This window comes from Salmo salar, chromosome ssa11 (genome assembly GCF_905237065.1).
Source record: "Salmo salar chromosome ssa11, Ssal_v3.1, whole genome shotgun sequence".
NCBI lineage: Eukaryota > Metazoa > Chordata > Actinopteri > Salmoniformes > Salmonidae > Salmo > Salmo salar.
The window spans coordinates 26,892,704-26,909,177 of record NC_059452.1 but is presented as its reverse complement, the minus strand read 5'-3'; the positions used below and the strand labels follow the sequence as shown (position 1 = coordinate 26,909,177).

General features: G+C 43.2%; 2 protein-coding genes across 5 annotated transcripts in view; one reads left to right on the top strand and one right to left on the bottom strand.

Moving 5' to 3' along the window:
* The window catches only part of LOC106562345 (leucine-rich repeat-containing protein 49), a 56,987-nt gene extending 53,485 nt beyond the window's left edge, over positions 1–3,502 (bottom strand). For 3 of the 4 annotated variants that reach the window (XR_006757539.1, XR_006757540.1, XM_045689289.1), the window contains exons 1-6: positions 2,833–3,502; positions 2,482–2,550; positions 2,222–2,297; positions 1,902–2,132; positions 1,610–1,718; positions 648–851 (exon numbers count right to left, since the gene is read on the bottom strand). Coding sequence is in view for 2 of the 4 variants with exons in the window: in XM_045689289.1 (XP_045545245.1) it covers positions 648–851; positions 1,610–1,718; positions 1,902–2,132; positions 2,222–2,297; positions 2,482–2,550; positions 2,833–2,898 (755 nt within the window). In the remaining 2 variants the exon portion in view is untranslated. The remainder of the gene's footprint in view (positions 1–647; positions 852–1,609; positions 1,719–1,901; positions 2,133–2,221; positions 2,298–2,481; positions 2,551–2,832) is intronic. The other variant, XM_045689290.1, reaches the window with a different exon arrangement.
* Positions 3,503–6,334: 2,832 nt separating this feature from the next.
* LOC106562346 (la-related protein 6) lies at positions 6,335–13,506 on the top strand. The gene is made up of 3 exons (XM_014127169.2): positions 6,335–7,052; positions 10,403–10,601; positions 11,237–13,506. Exons 1-3 carry the CDS (start codon positions 6,805–6,807, stop codon positions 12,353–12,355), a joined length of 1,566 nt encoding a protein of 521 aa, XP_013982644.2. The 5' UTR covers positions 6,335–6,804; the 3' UTR covers positions 12,356–13,506.
* Positions 13,507–16,474: the final 2,968 nt, after the last annotated feature.

Here is a 16,474-nt window from a genome sequence, read left to right as displayed (position 1 = left end):
TTTTCAATGGAGGTTGATATATAGACTAGCTGTGCTGTGGCGGTCATACAGTATCACTTAATCCAAAAAGCAGGATGTGCATATCCCTACGGTAACATCTTTATAAATGTAACGAAAAATCCCACCAAAAAAAGACAGCATAAAAAATGTTTCATCAGAGCAGGCCGTGACTGGGAGACCCATGTGGCGGCGCACAATTGGCCCAGCATCGTCCGGGTTAGGGGGAGGGTTTGGCCGGCAGGAATGTCCTTGTCCCACCGCGCTCTAGCGATTCCTGTGGCGGGCCGGGCGCATGCACACTGACACGGTCGCCAGGTGTGCGGTGTTTCCTTCGACACATTGATGTGGCTGGCTTCCGGGGTTAAGCGGGCATTGTGTAAAGAAGCAGTGCGGCTTGGTTGGGTTGTGTTTCGGAGGACGCATGGCTCTCGATCTTCGCCTCTCCCAAGTCCGTATAGGAGTTGATGTGATGGGACAAGACTGTAAATACCAATTGGATGTCACGAATTTGGGGAGAAAAAGGGGTAAAATAATTTTTAAAAAGGTTTTTCATCTGTCCTTCAAACCATGCACTGTAAAAGCACTGAAATGAGTGGGAGCTCCTATCCTATTGTTCTGTTTGTATGCTGGAGAGACGTAACACAAACCTGTTCTTGCCCAGCATAAGCACTCTGAGAGAGGCCAGGGCTGAGATGCCAGACATCTGGGAGATGTGGTTGTCATACAGGTCTAGGAAGGCCAGGTGCCGCAGATGAGACAGATTGTGGATGTGCGTGATGAGGTTGTGCTGAAAGTTAAGCAGCCGCAGCCTACCCATGCCCTCCAGCAGGGGACACTCCTCCAGACCACGCCTGACACACAAAACACAAAGGCATTGTCAACAACACCACTCTGTGAGAGGATGACCCTGTATTATCTTGTTATGATGTAGAGGAGAGAGGGCTCACAGTAAAAAAGGTACATGCCACTTGATACCACACTGTCTGCCTTCCAAAAATGGCACGCAGGGTTCAGGAGATCTCATTATTCTAAGTGGATGAGGCTATGGATATGGTTTATTGTTGACTAGTCTCTGCCGAGTCCCCAACAAACGGATGATCCGGTTTTCAGGGGAATTGGAAAGAGAGCCTGTGACGGGACTTGTTCAGTTGCCAAACGTTCTCAAACGTTGCAGATAGAAATGCCGTGAATAGAGCCGATGTGATTCCTTATTCTACATATCAGTGATGCAAGTTTGATCTACATAGCCTATTTCTATCTGAATGTTCCAAAACGTTCAACCCTGCTGAACGTGCCCGGCCACACTCCATCTTAACTCCTCCTCCAAATTTACTGGATTGCTTGAATAGTGCAGAAGAGAACTTCCCCCGACAGTTTTTTTTCTTCTCATCAAGACCAGTATGTAGAGGATCTAGTTTCAGGTGTTTCTTTTATGCCTGCAACGTTGACATGCACTGGCAGAGGGCAAGATAATCTTTATGAGGGACTTTGCTGCACCCTACTGGTTAATCCAAGCAATTACAAACTTGGCATTCCATTGCAATGACAGTGTATTGAGAAGCTCAACAAAGACCACTGAAAAAACAAAGCCATGAGTGTTTTAGCCTACCTGTCCAAATCTATTCGCTCAGGACTCAAAGCACAGTCATCATGGGAACGAAAGGCAATTGGAAAACCAGAGGGAGAATTCTCACTCAATGTTATGGCATCACCTGGTCCTGTTACAAAGACGCATTTGTTCAGAAAAGCATTTTTCATAGTAATCAGGTTTTATATGTCCAGAAATGTTTAACTTGAGCACAGAGCAGAATATTCCATTAGACTGCCTTTGATCCATGAAAAAAAGCAGGGGGGCTGGCATTGCTGAAGAGAGGGGGAGGATCCTGAGTGCAGCCACTCACCAGTTGGCAGGGTGAGGGGTGAGGTACTGTGGGAGTAGATGGCCCCTGCACTGTGGGTTGCTCTCCTAGGCTTCACTCTGTGTGGCTGTGGGCCCAGGTCACCAGTCAGCCCACTGGATAGAGCAGCAGCTGGGGGTAGGAGGGGACGCTCAGGGCCCATAAACTCACTGACAAACGCCAGTACAGGGGCACAGGGCCTGCCACGGCCACTGTGTGCATTAGGCCTGCTGTCTGGAGAGAAAAGTAAATGGTGAGACAGAGAAGACAGGGGCAGGTAAGAGACTGTCACAGTGTCTTGTAATTTAGTCAGGTAGTAGCACCTTGTCTTGGTGGAATCATTTTCATGGTGTCCATGTTTATCGCTTTTGTAAAGTCTTTAGACCATCGGACGTCCAGCTGTCAAATAAAACATTTAATGAATTAGCAATATATTACTTTGATAATTAAAGGGTACTCAAGACACAATGTCATGCTTTCCATGTTCATGCATTGTCTCATTAAAATAGTATAATTTGGGGAATGGGGACATGAGTATAAATACAACTCCTCACTCTGGATCTCCCTACAAACACAAACTCACTGGTCTCTGAACATTTCTCTCTGGTATTTGAGAGTTCACTGCTGTAAAGTGCAGTTTATAGCTGTTGACCTGTGGGGAATGACAGAAAAGGATGAGGCAACTTAAGACTGGCAATTGTAATAATAGGGTGACAACAACAAAGCCAAGACCACTTGATAACATTAATTCATTTGTGGAGCAACAACATGCAACCCAGCCCCTGTAATGTTAGCTAGATAGCAATCTTGCTCATTTATGTGACTGTTACAGAGTTGCATTAGCTTTCTGGATAAGCTAGCTAGCTTGCTAACTATTGCCTAATAAAGACAGAGAGGAAGTAAAGATGATTTATTGTGGACACATCGTTCTTACCGTGGGAGAAAGACACCTTCCTGTAATGGCTGTATTGTTGTTGGTCTGTTGTCTTTGTGGCCGCATTTTTGCTAGTGTTACAACGTTGCTAGCCAGTCAGCTTGCTATAATGTGGCTAACTAACCAGTTTTGTTGGTTGTTTAACGTCAATGTTTAATCTTTTAAAATGTATTGTTGTGAACTGATGCTACAATGTAAAAATGTCTCATCATGACACTGACACAGCACTCACTTCCCTGGCAACGGTCATCGTTTCTATGGAAACGACACCACGTCTAACTTGGTTACACCACATCCTGTCTCAATATAAGACATTCCGCCAACAACCCCAAAAATGAAAGGTTCCGCTTGTAGAACAACCGGTATAATATGAAATGAAATATAATGGAATAGATCATTATTGTTCATTTGTTTAGGACTGAAAATCCAACTTCTGCCTAATCGACTTTTTAGATGTCTTCTACTCTGCATCCCACTATACTGTTATCCCCGGAGCTAAAGCCTAGGTATTAGGTTACCTGTTATCAGGTCTCAGGCAAGGTTATCACCTTCTCCGCAATGACTCCAGTTTATAGGAATCACTGACCAAATCTGGGTCACGCCACCAATTTTACAAGAATGTGTTAGCCTGCTGAGCTAAACCATAGGTCTCCGGTTTCAGGCAAGGTTAGGCTATCACGCACCTAATCGCCTCCATTATTCATTTGCATGAGCGATACAAGTAAGGAAGTAATCCAAAAACAGACTGCAGAGCCATGTCCTCTTACACCATTATTGATGCATTCATAAACACTTTTTTAATAAAGAAAAAAACTCCAACGGTGACCCTCTCATTGTTATGAAGCTTTAGTTACACTGTCTCAGCTGGAAAAGATAAGAGCTAGGAAAGGACTCTCACTCAGACTCATCAAAGCCACATCCCACACACATGCTCATCACAAGGATCATCTATTCATAAAACTGACACATTTGTGGGATATGTTGTAATCTTATGTGACAAGCAGATAATGGAATGCTCTATATAAATGACAGTTCGTCCAAATTGACCTACCTACTTCTGTTGTGACACAATGTCACTTTTGTAATAATTTATTTACCAGATACACAAAAAATAATGGTCAGCATACTCCAGAGATAATTGTCCCACATCAAAGCTCATAATTATGGTTCTGCAGTCAACCCCTTCTGCAGGCATTTTATAAGGGCATGAAGAAGTGGATTGTATGAATGTGATATATATCTCACAATTGCCAATAAAAAAAATGCCGCTAAGACACAGGGATCAATGTAAATTGTCTGTCGTTATGTATTATTCATGGAGACTTGACCAGTCAGAGCTCTCTGGGGTACAGCGGTCTATAAATATCTTGTCTGACTCAGAATGAGGGAGTGATGTGGAGCAGAAGTAAAATGCTGCACTCATCTGTAAATCGAAAAACATAAGATCTAGCAGCCTTCAGGGAGTAACAGAATCCTGAATAAGACAAAAGAAAGAAACATTGTATTTTTTGATGACTATAACATTAAGCAAACCCTTCAATATCAGTAGTGAGTTATATACTGTAGGTTACAGCACAGGCATTTACAGACTGTGAACAATAGAGATTTTCTGTCAAAGAAAGGTGCTGGATTCTGGCCCCACAGAGTCAGTTTATTCCACATACAGTAATAGCTTACACACCTTCTGACAGTCACGTTGGACAGACTCACAAAGGATTCTCTATTATTACCAGGGCATGTATATTTGCAAAGACATACATGCATATTTTCCTTCAAATTTACTCCAAATGTCTTTCATTCAAGGCAGGATTGTCCAATCATGTATCCAATGATTTTGTGAAAGATTGCATCACATTCACAAGCTCAAAAAGCTAAACGTTTCACAATGTTCCTAAGAATCTCATGATTACTGATTTATATACTTCCTTTCGAATTCTTCACAACTGGGACACAGGAAAAACACATATCAGATATAACTAAAGTGTAGATGGTAAATTTAACCTTGTAAAGCTTTTTCTATCCAGATGTCCAGAATGGACAAAATCATACAGACAAAAACATGTGTACATTTAAAATAAATCAACATATGTAAGATGTTTGTAGTGGCGATAAGATTACAAAAGTACACCCTTCTTGTTGAATGTTAAGTGCAGGCGAATAGTTGTCATAATTGCATTCAGTCTGAACAAAGAGGAAATACCAGCTCTCTGATCAAGAGAGGGGAGCTCATTTTAACTCAGCTCATTTGAACTCAGCTCAGTTTACAGCAAACCAGCTTACTCCTGCCAAAGGTGTCCCAAATAGCAGCCTATTCCCTATGGGCCCTGGTCAATTGTAGTGCACTTTAAAGGGAATATGGTGCCATTTGGGGTGCATCCCATGTCTCTATTGGGGTTGTTTCCTGCTGCAGACACCTGACAGATCAGCTGTTGAAGGGGTGGTTGGAACATCTTCCTGCAGGGCCATTATCTGATTAATGTCTGCTCCTGGCTTGTGGCACTGGGAGGTATGACACTGCCACTGTGGCTGCTGCAGCAGGACATGTGCTTCAGAGTATGAGTCAGTCCACCAGCTGTACAACTCTTGCCAACAGGGTGGAAAAAACATCAAGTAATCTCAGGCTTGGAAACTGTATTAGCAATGGTGTAGCAGTTGTGGTGTGGGTGATGAGTCCATGTAGTATATGATACACACCTACAATTAAAAACAGTCAGCGAGTGTCATAAGCACACTAAAGGTTTGGGCCAATGAAGGCTTGGAGATAACAGACCATGAATTGGATCATTGGCATTACCAACAGTGGCGGTTCTAGACCATTTCAACTGGGGGGGCCAAGCTGGGGTCAGTTGAACTGTTAGAGGGGCCAGTTTCATTTGACGTTATTGTTGTCATATCGTTTTCTTCACTGCATTGCAGGCATTAGCAGGCAAAAGACCATGTTCATAATCATTATCGTTGCCACTGTCTAATAATGGATGTAAAAAAAGAATGATAGCAAAAATGAGTTATGTAAAAATTATTTCATACTCCACATTTAGGGGGCCACAAGAGGGTCCAAAATTGTTTTCACAGGGGCACTGGCCCCCCCAGAACCGCTAGTGATTACCAATGCCAAATCCTGACATCTTCAAATCTGTGTTAATAATTTTGTTGCAAAGGGCTACTTTTTTCTAGGCATACACATCATCTCATAGTAAAAGCCACTGCTGACAGTAATGCCCAATGACACTGTATACACTGGTGTCATTTATTTGTGTCCTTCCCCATAGCAAATCCCTCAACAACCCCTGCAGGTCTAATGATAAAAGCCTATTATCCAATTTGCAGGTTCAGAGAAATGGGTCGGCCTTTATGATTGGTGCATTGCAATTTCCCCAATTGCAGAACAGCACGTGTAATTTACACTTCTACTTCCCCCTATTTAGGACACGTGTGAAAAAGTAGCCATTTCTTAACTAGAAATAGTGACAAAGGGAAAAATACACAAAAATGCAAGCATTGGTAAACGCATTTATCCGTTGTCTCTATTTTCTCCTCCCTCCCTCTTGGCTTCATCTTGGGGTTTGCTGGTGGGTTGGGGATGAGTGCGGAAAGACGACATGGCCCAATCCCAGAGCTCGTTTCAAAAGCAAATCGCTTCTTACATATCAGGAAGTAACAACACAAGACGGCTCCATCCCCTCGGTCTCCCCAGCTCCTAGCTGCGTCTCGCTAGCTGCTAACTCCACGCCACCCCAGGGTTCTCCGTGGGGTAGAATTTGGGGGCTCTGGCCAGCTGTGGAGCGCATCTTCGGGACTTCCTTGACCATCCACCGTTGTGGGTGTCAAAGGCGTCGAGGTGTATGTGCCCCGTGTTCTGCAGACTTCAATTGTTGTAGTACAAGGAATAAAGGCATTCAGGAAAGCACTACCACTTGTGTAGCCGAGGAGAAAGTGAACAAACCGGGAGAAAACGCATTTATTTCAGGTAAAATGACGAGTGCCACCATGGAGTTTCGGAAACATATCGAATCTGTATCAGGTTCGTCAGCGGGACGGGAAATCGATGAGGTGATAATTGTGGATCAACACCTGCAAGAGATGGGGACTCAAGTGACGATAACAGTGGCTATTCAGGCGGCAGACGACGAGGAACCAGAGGAGGAGGTGTCCTCAAACAATCTCGATTTCCTCGGAGGCAGCTGTAGTGAAGACGAATTTGGAAGACATGATAAATCCAGGTAAATGCTTTGTCTTCTAATGGCATGTCTGACTGTTGTATCCTCCTTTTTAACGTTATCTGATTGTTTATTATTGAAATAAACCTCGTAGGCTAAAATACTGTGATACTTTATTTTGTCGTTTGGTGTGTTATTTTAGTGTGAACTTCAATTCCACAGTGAAGGGCTATGGTAATTGCCAGACAGCTTCTAACCACCTGTAGACGGGCATTGTAATCCCACTGACGTAAAAGACAGAGGCCGATTTGGATGGCACCTTTACACTCATTGCTCTAATTCCCCTGCGTCACCCCCTGCTATTTCAGCCTGGACTCGTGGGTAGACGCAACATAGTAAATGTAAATCCTGGAGACTCCTATTAGTGTGACGTTTCGTATGGTATGTAGTCATTTGTGGATGTCATCATCCATTTTGTATGACATGTTAGGATTTTTAGTTCGTACATGTTAGGAATTGCAATTCATACAATATATTCAGAATTTGCTAAATGTGATGTTATGAATTCCACGTTTATATTTTCCGCTTTGTTGTGGTTAATGTTAACTAGGTTAAAGCAGTGGTTCCCAACTCCAGTTCTCTAGTACCCCCCCCAAGCACACATTTGTGTTGTAGCCTCTGACAAAAATGTGAGGGCCTGATTAATGACAAGTAGAATCAGGTCTGCTTGTCCTGGGGCTACAATGCAAATGCATACTGTTGGGGGTACTCGAGGACTGGTGTTGGGAAACACTGGGTTAAAGGGGAAGGGTTGACTATCATGCAAAGTAGTTAAAAAGTAGTAATCCGTGATTAAATTCTAACACGCAACCTTTGGATTGCTAGAGATTTGCCGACTAACTACCGTACTTTCGTTTTTTGCCTTAACATTTCTGGGCTAGGTGGGACGTGACCGTCCCACACTATTCAACAGCCAGTGAAATGGTATGGTGCGAAATACAAAACAGCAAAAATATCATAATTTCAATTTCTCAAATATATGACTATTTTACACCATTTTAAAGATACACTTCTCCTTAATGTAACCACATTGTCCGATTTCAAAAAGGCTTTACAGCGAAAGCAAAACGTTAGAGTACATAGACAAAAATAACCACAGCCATTTTCCAAGCAAGGAGATGTGTCAATAAAACCCAAAACACAGCTAAATGAAGCACTAACCTTTGACGATCTTCATCAGATGACACTCCTAGGACATCATGTTACACAATACATGTATGTTTTGTTCAATAAAGTTCATATTTATATCCAAAAACAGCATGTTCAGAAAATGTATTCTCCACCAAAAATTTCCGGTGAATGAGCACATCAATTTACAAAAATACTCATCATAAACGTTGACAAAATACATAATTATTTTAAGAATTATAAATACAGTACTTCTTGATGCAATCGCTGTCAGATTTTAAAATAGCTTTTCGGCAAAAGCACATTTTTCAATATTCTGAGTACATAGCTCGCCATCAAAGCAAGCTATACAGACACCCGCCAAGTTCTGGGGTCACCTAAACTCAGAATTAGTATTATAAATATTCTCTTACCTTTGCTGATCTTCGTCAGAATGCACTCCCAGGACTACTACTTCCACAAGAAATGTTGTTTTTGTTCGAAATAATCCATATTTATGTCCAAATACCTCCGTTTTGTTCGTGCGTTCAGGTCACTATCCAAAGGCATAATGCGCGAGCGTAATTCGAGACACGAAAAGTCAAAATGTTCCATTACCGTTTGTAGAAGCATGTCAAACGTTGTTTACAATCAATCTTTATGGTATTTAACGTAAAAATGCGACAATATTCCAACCGGACAATGGCGTATTCATTCCAGAAGACAAAGGAGGGGCGCGCTATCGGGCTCGCACATCACCAAGTCCTTGGTCCCCAGGCAGTCCATTTATTGACTGAGCTCCTATTCTCTGCCCGGTTACAGGAGAATGATAACTTTCTGAAGGCTTTTGACAGCCAATGGAAGCCTTAGGAAGTGCAACGTGACCCCACAGACACTAGTTTCGATAGGGATTCAAAAGAACTACAATTCTCAGATCTCCCACTTCCTGGTTGGATTTTTCTCATGTTTTTGCATGCCATATGAGTTATGTTATACTCACAGACATCATTCAAACAGTTTTAGAAACGTCAGTGTTTTCCATCCAAATCTACTAATAATATGCATATTCTAGTTTCTGGGCCAGAGTAGTAAAGTTTAATTTGGGTATGTTTTTCACCTGGCTGTGAAAATACTGCCCCCTACACCTTGACAGGTTAACTAACCTTCTGTCTTAACCATACCAAATGAAACATATCCTACTAAATTGAGTGTTCGGATTTACGTTGACTTTGTGACGTCTAGTCTGAGACCAGGCTGGCTATTTTTGCCCTTGTAAATTCCTGTGACCCAGTGCTAATGTATAGGCTACGTGGTTGGTATGTTTAATTTAGGGAGTCTGAAATGAATGAATATTCTTAGCCAGGTCAGCCAATACATCGTAGTCAGTCTTGCGGTGTTCCTCACTTGCAACAATGTTGCACTTGTTTGGGGGCATGGAACATTTCAGTTTTCACGTGATACGTTTGTAACCAGTGAACTACTCGTTGATGCTCTTGACCAGTTTATTGTGGCAGGGGAGAATCGCGGAGGATGACGCTGTCTACAATAATTGGTCCCTTTACAGTGGTGTTGTGTGCGGGGGAGGTGTTGCGCAGGGCTTCCCCTGACTTTAAAACAGTGGGTTGGATGCTGTGATCATTAGGTTGTTGTCTGTTCTGTCTGGGGTGTTCGACCAGTGTCTTGCCTAGCCTGTGGGATGGGATCGCTGTGTGAGGAGGATGACTCATCCACACAGTAATGTCATTCAGACCTTCACTCTTATCACAGCCAGCGATGCCGGCCTGGCATACCTGTGCAAATTTTAAAGCCCTCTGTCAATAGAGCTTTGATTAAACCTTTGATTTGGTGTTGTAGGCAGTAAATGACTGCATTGTTTGATTTTAAAGTCTGGCTGATATGGTAAATAGCCCTGTCCCTGTGGGGGAGGCATGTAGTGTGGAGATCAGTGACTCTGCACTCTTCAGATGAGGTCTTAACGATTTCTGTTCATGTTGGCGGGACACCCTGTGTTGTTGCGGTTCTGGCAGAGAGAGCAGTGTGACGGTCACACCGTGGTTAGGCAGCCTGTCAGTACTGTCACAGGAAGAATCTGAAAATGAAATCTGAGGAAAGAGTCAAGATGGCAGATCTTTTCAGGATGTTTCTATGGGTAATGACTAAGGCTGTTTTGATCAGTTCTCCTGCCAAATCGGTTAAGCTCCTGCCTTGTCTTTGTGAACTGGCATGTTATCCGTTTTCTTTCTCAGTGGCGCTGGCACGAGTGGCGGTGAGCTGGAGGAGGAGAGCTGGCAGCCCCCAGACCCAGAGCTGACCCAGAAGCTGGTGGCCCAGATCGAGTACTACCTGTCAGATGAGAACCTGGAACACGATGCCTTCCTGCTTAAACACGTCCGACGCAACAAGCTGGGCTTCGTCAGTGTCAAACTGCTCACCTCCTTCAAGAAGGTAACGTTTGATCTCCTGCTGACAGTTTGGTTACTTGATTTTGAAATTGGAATATCAATTGAATACCCTGGGGGCTCATATAACTGAATGCAACAGCTGTTCCTAGTGTCAATATGGCAAGCCGTTGGGGCTAGGAAGTGCTTTCTCACATGGGTTGGAGGTGGGAGCATCTGGTTTGAAGGAGGCTCATACATACTCATTGATTTTGGCTGTTTGCTTTTTCAGTTTATACTTCCAAGTTTAAGATCTGTGTTTCTCCTCTACTGGTTTCATTTCTAATGTTCACAGCTGCATGAATACTGTAAATGTTCATTTAGTTTCTAAGAGGAGTTAACAATAACGGCACTATTTGTTGTATTTACATTTTTTTTTACATTTTATTTTAGGAACTGTTACACAACACTTCTGTAGTAGCCAGTAACTTGATTAGCCTTTTGATAGCTGTTGATTACATAGAAATAGAATCTCATTCTAGAGCTGTGGCTGCTTATGTTATCATACTGCTATCAGAACAAAGGCTTTTTAGTTTTCAGGATGTATGATAAAACCAAGGAAGTTCTATCATACAGGATGCTGTCTGTAAAAGTACTGACTTTCGCTTCCGATTATCTCTAACAAAGTTATTTTCTTCCCAGGTGAAGCACTTGACAAGAGACTGGAGAACAACTGCATATGCTCTGCGCCACTCGACAATACTTGAGCTAAACGATGAGGGGCGCAAAGTGCGTCGCAGATCAACAGTGCCCGTGTTTTCCAGCGAGTCTCTGCCAAGCCGTATGCTGCTACTCAGCGAGCTGCAGAGCTGGCCAGAGCTGGGTGTTGCGATGGCGGGTGGGGATGGCGATGGGCGTGAGGGTGGCGCTACCCAACAGGAACAACTGATGAAGCTGTTGCTGAAAGCGTTTGGAACATATGGAGCCATTGCCTCTGTGAGGGTGCTGAAGCCTGGCAAGGACCTGCCAGCCGACCTGAAGAAGCTGAGTGGCCGCTACACACAGCTGGGCACTGAGGAGTGTGCCATCGTGGAGTATGAGGAAGTGGAGGCTGCAGTCAAAGCCAACGAGGCTGTGGGCAGCGAGGAGGGGACAGGGTCTCTGGGGTTGAAGGTGGTCCTGATCGGCACCAAGCCTCCCAAGAAGAAGGTCCCCAAAGATCAGCGTCAGTGCGACGAGGGAGTAGGAGGAATGAGGAAGAGCCACTCACTCAACAGTCGGGTACGGGAGCTTCAGTATCTCGACGACTCTGCCTGTAGCTCCTCAGAGACTGAGAGCAACCCCACCTCCCCCAGACTGGCCCGCAAATCCTGCTCTGTCAATAAGCTAAGTCCCACTGGAGGGGGTGCTGCCTTCCAGAACAATCACCTGAGCCCAGCTGTGTCCCCACGCACCAGCCCCTGGTCGAGCCCCCGGGCCAGCCCATGCTCCCAACGCAAGTCTCCCCACTCCCATAAGTCTCCTTTGGCCAGTGAGGGCAGACTGAGCCCTGAGGCTGGGCGACGTTGGGCGGACTACTCCTCAGACAGCAGCCTGACACCGTCCGGTAGCCCCTGGGTCCAGAGGCGCAGGCAGGTGGCCTCCCAGGAGAGCAGCCCAGTAGGGAGCCCCATGCTGGGTCGAAAGATCCAGGGGGCAGACGGGCTTCCGCCAGGTGTAGTGCGGCTACCGCGTGGGCCTGATGGAACACGTGGTTTTCACTGTGGTGTGTCCATTGGTATTGCTGAGATGGGAGAGAAGACCGCTTCTACCCAAACCTGACACTCAGACACCCCCCATGCCCCCAGTTCTAAAGCAGTACACTGAGTACAGCGACGAGATTTGACCCAGTCCTTTGGCCACTACATTGACATTCTTCATCCCCCGCCCCACATTTGAATGATCGTAGATTTGTTCTGTTATAGTTTGGCGGTTTGCCGGTCTTTGTTATACTTTTTTACAATATTTTGTTTAAAAACATGGTGATGCCTAATTTATGAATATTTAAGATATATTTTGAGTTTATGAAATTCAAAGTTGAGTACTGTATTTCAGACACCAGAGTAATGGTATTTGTCACCTCCATTGCCATCTGAGGAGTTGAGCATGGGGTGGGTGGAGATGTACTCCGGTAGTCCTATTTTACTTTTTATTGGAAAGTTTCCACTGTCCTCAGTCTTAAAGTATGTGTAAAATCTCATAACATTATGTATGGATGGTGTGAACAGTGGTATGGGCACATGGCGTGGGTATCGCTATATGCCTTTTGCTATATTTGTCTATTGTGAGTATCAATGTTATTTGCTCCTTAAACTGTGGCCATACTTTCCCTGCCAGAAGGTTGAACAGTTATCACATGGACTACTTTTTTATTTTGCCTTTTTAATTGAATTATGTTTCCTGGATGCCTAACTTGCTTCCAAAGTAGGGGTTACACTCCTAGCTCTGCAAAAAATGAAAAATACTGGATGGGGGGAGCCCTTCCTTGGCTGGAATCTGTTTGTGTATAGCCTCTGCCGAGTCCCCAACAACTGGATGTTCTGGTTTCCAGGGGAAATGGAAAGAGCCTGTGACACGACTTCCGCTTTTGGATGTTAACAAAATGCCACGCCATCTTAACTCCTCCAGATTTACTGGATTGGTTGAGCAGTGTAGAAGAGAACCTCCCCTGACACTTTTATTTTTATTTTTTTATTTAATTTTTTTCTTGTCAAGACCAGTATGTAGGGGATCTGGTTTCAGGCATTGCTTTTACGCCTGCTACGTTGGGTTAATCAGTGTGTAGCATGCTGGTAGTGGGGTATATGAGGGATGCAATGTTCAGGTTTGAGTGTGCAAAATGTAGATGCTCTTGAACGCTTTCCTTGACATCTGAGCTGGGGTAATGTGCAGTGCATTTTCTTTATTGTACAAAATAAATCACAAAAATTGCACTTGGCTTGTGGCAACATTAATTTCCTTTCGATTAGGAACACAGGCCGAATTGGATTGATGCCCCTTACTAACGCAAGGTCAAGTGTTTATTAGCTTACGATTGTGCAAGATTGTAATACCCTATAATACTTTAATCACATGCAAAAGACTGACAAAGGTGGCTTATTGGCAACATTTCACAATGATCCACCATTATCACATGAGATTGACTGCACAGATGAGACGCGCATGAGCTGGAAGAAAGCGTGAATGTTAGTATCAATACCAGCGTTCTCTGCAAAATTGGGTAACAAATTTACAGATTGCAGTCAGATTTGATAACATAAGCTATTATTCAGGTCTGTTACATAGCTGGATCTAATTGGTATTGCTTTCAAATGTTCCTTAGCAACCATAAAGGTCTGAAGCAAATCCAGTATCTCGCTGAGATGCTATGAAATCAATGTGTGATCCAGATAAATCAGGTTACAGATACTACATGTATCAACTTATTACTGTATGACTATTGCAAGTCAGAACAAGTGAAAAAGATTTAACTGACTTGTTACAGTTCATATAAGGAAATCAGTTAGTTGAAATGCATTCATTAGCCCCTAATGTATGTATTTCACATGCTTGGGAATACAGATATGCATCTGTTGGTCAACGAACTTAACATTTTTAATGAGGGGCATGGATCAGAAAACCAGTCAGTATCTGGTGTGACCACCTTTTCCTCATGCAGCGAAACTCATCTCCTTCACGCACAGTTGATCAGGCTGATTGTGGCCTGTGGAATATTGTCCCAATCCTCTTCAATGGCTGTGTGAAATTGCTGTTGTACACGTCAATCCAGAGCATCCCAAACATGCTCAATGGGTGACATGTCTCAGTATGCATGCCATGGAAGATTTGGGACATTTTCAGCTTCCAGGAATTGTGTACGTCACAGAGAGTTTACCTAAACCCTTCAATAGATTCATCCAGGTTAATTCTGAAATCCATCTATATAACACAAGACACTGCAATAACCTTCACCCTCCCCACTGCCGCACCTCACATAGTTAATTCTCTATCATACAGAGGTACCATACTCTGGAATTCTTTTCTTTACATTGCCAAAACCTCATCTGGTCAGCCTGATAAACCAAACTACCCAATAATCCCTCTATGTAGCCAAACTCACATAATCATGCTTTTTCTTGTTTACCGAGTATATTATGTACAATTATAATTCATATACTTGGCTTAACTGATTGAACAAACTTGATTTTGTACTTATTTGTGGTGTGGTTCACACAAGCTCTTTTGGACTTCTAACCTCACCTGCACACCATTTTTACCAGTACTGTTTTCTCTTGCTTTTCTTTGGTGCGAATAAATAAAACCTACAGATCCTTGTGACATGGGGCGGTGCATTATGCTGAAACATGAGTTGATGGCGGCAGATGAATGGTACGACAATGGGCCTCAGGATCTCTTTATGGGATCTCTGTGCATTCAAATTGCCATTGGTAAAATGCAATTGTGTTGTCTGGCCATTCCGTAACTCCACCACGAGGCACTCTGTTCACAATGTTGACATCAGCGGTTGAGGCCTATTGGATGTACTTCCAAATTCTATAAAATGACATTGGAGATGGCTTATGGTAGAGAAATGAACATTCAATTATCTGGCGACAGCTCTCGTGGACATTCCTGCATTGAGCATGTCAATTGCATGCTCCTTCAAAAGAGACATCTGGCATTGTGTTGTGTGACAAAACTTCACATTTTAGAGAGGCCTTTTATTGTCCCCAGCACAAGGCACACGGTGTAATGATCATGCTGTTTAAGTAGCTTCTTGATATGCCACACCTGTCAGGTGGAGAAATGCTCACTAACAAGGATGTGCACAAAATTTGAGCGAAATAAGCTTTTTGTGCCTATGGAACATTTCTGGAATCTTTTATATCAGCTCATGAAACATGGGACCAACACTTTACATGTTCCGTTTATATTTTTGTTCAGTATGCTGTATAACATCCTAGGAACCAGTAGCCTACTGCTGTTGCTGGGAGATCCAGTGAAATGATGCCAAACTAATTGTTTATTGCATAAGACAGGAATGAATGAACAATCTTTTGTCTTCATCACTCACGATTAGCAATTCTAAACTAATCATAGGGGATTTCACTACAATGGAAGTTGTGTTCTGATTCATCTAGCATTGTTAACTCTCAATGGATTTGAACATGCAAATGGATGTCCTATTACTTAAGAGAACTCACATATGTTCATAGGAGTAATGATATTCACAATATGTTTCCATAAATGTCAATTAACCCAGTAAGACTTTCGTTTAATTAATCACCCTGTTCAGCACTGATTGTCTAGTATAGCATCCATGATTCGTATCATCGATTGGACAGTATTTTTGTTTTTATCAGAAATGACTAGGTGATATGGTGGTTCTATTTCCGTTGTATTTTGAGATGCTACTCGTTGAGATAAACGTCAGCCTCAACTGAGAACAAGTGTTTGGTTAAAAATACATAACCCAATATGAAACAATTTCTTACAGGTTGTATTCATGATCAGTGAGATATGTGGCATAATGAGGATGACTGGCATTTATTATTCTAACTGGGTAGCCTTGCCAGCCAAAATGTAGAGGTGGCGGTCAGTCGATTCAGCTCGAACATTAATGGGCCAAACACATTCTGTTGGAGGTGGTACATAACAGTAAGTGATGTGGGAGTGAAGCATAATACAGACATTTACTGCAGAACAGCCAATGAGAAGCGCTAACACATGCTAGCAATGCAGAAGGTATTGTATGTAATATGGTGTATGTATTCACATAACCATTAGTCAGTGAGATGTTGAATTACGGGAGTGAGCTTCTCTTTCTGTATCCAACGGCACTGCAACGTTACAATGAGGCAGGGCATTTTACTGTGTGAAAAAGCACAGAGGTGAATTCTAAGTCAATCATCTTGGAAATAA

Excerpts from the sequence above, each read along its gene's own strand:
- LOC106562346 (XM_014127169.2), top strand. The coding sequence starts at position 6,805 with ATGACGAGTGCCACCATGGAGTTTCGGAAACATATCGAATCTGTATCA. Across the intron at positions 7,053-10,402 it reads GGAAGACATGATAAATCCAG|TGGCGCTGGCACGAGTGGCG; the intron begins GTAAATGCTTTG and ends TTTCTTTCTCAG. Across the intron at positions 10,602-11,236 it reads TGCTCACCTCCTTCAAGAAG|GTGAAGCACTTGACAAGAGA; the intron begins GTAACGTTTGAT and ends TTTTCTTCCCAG.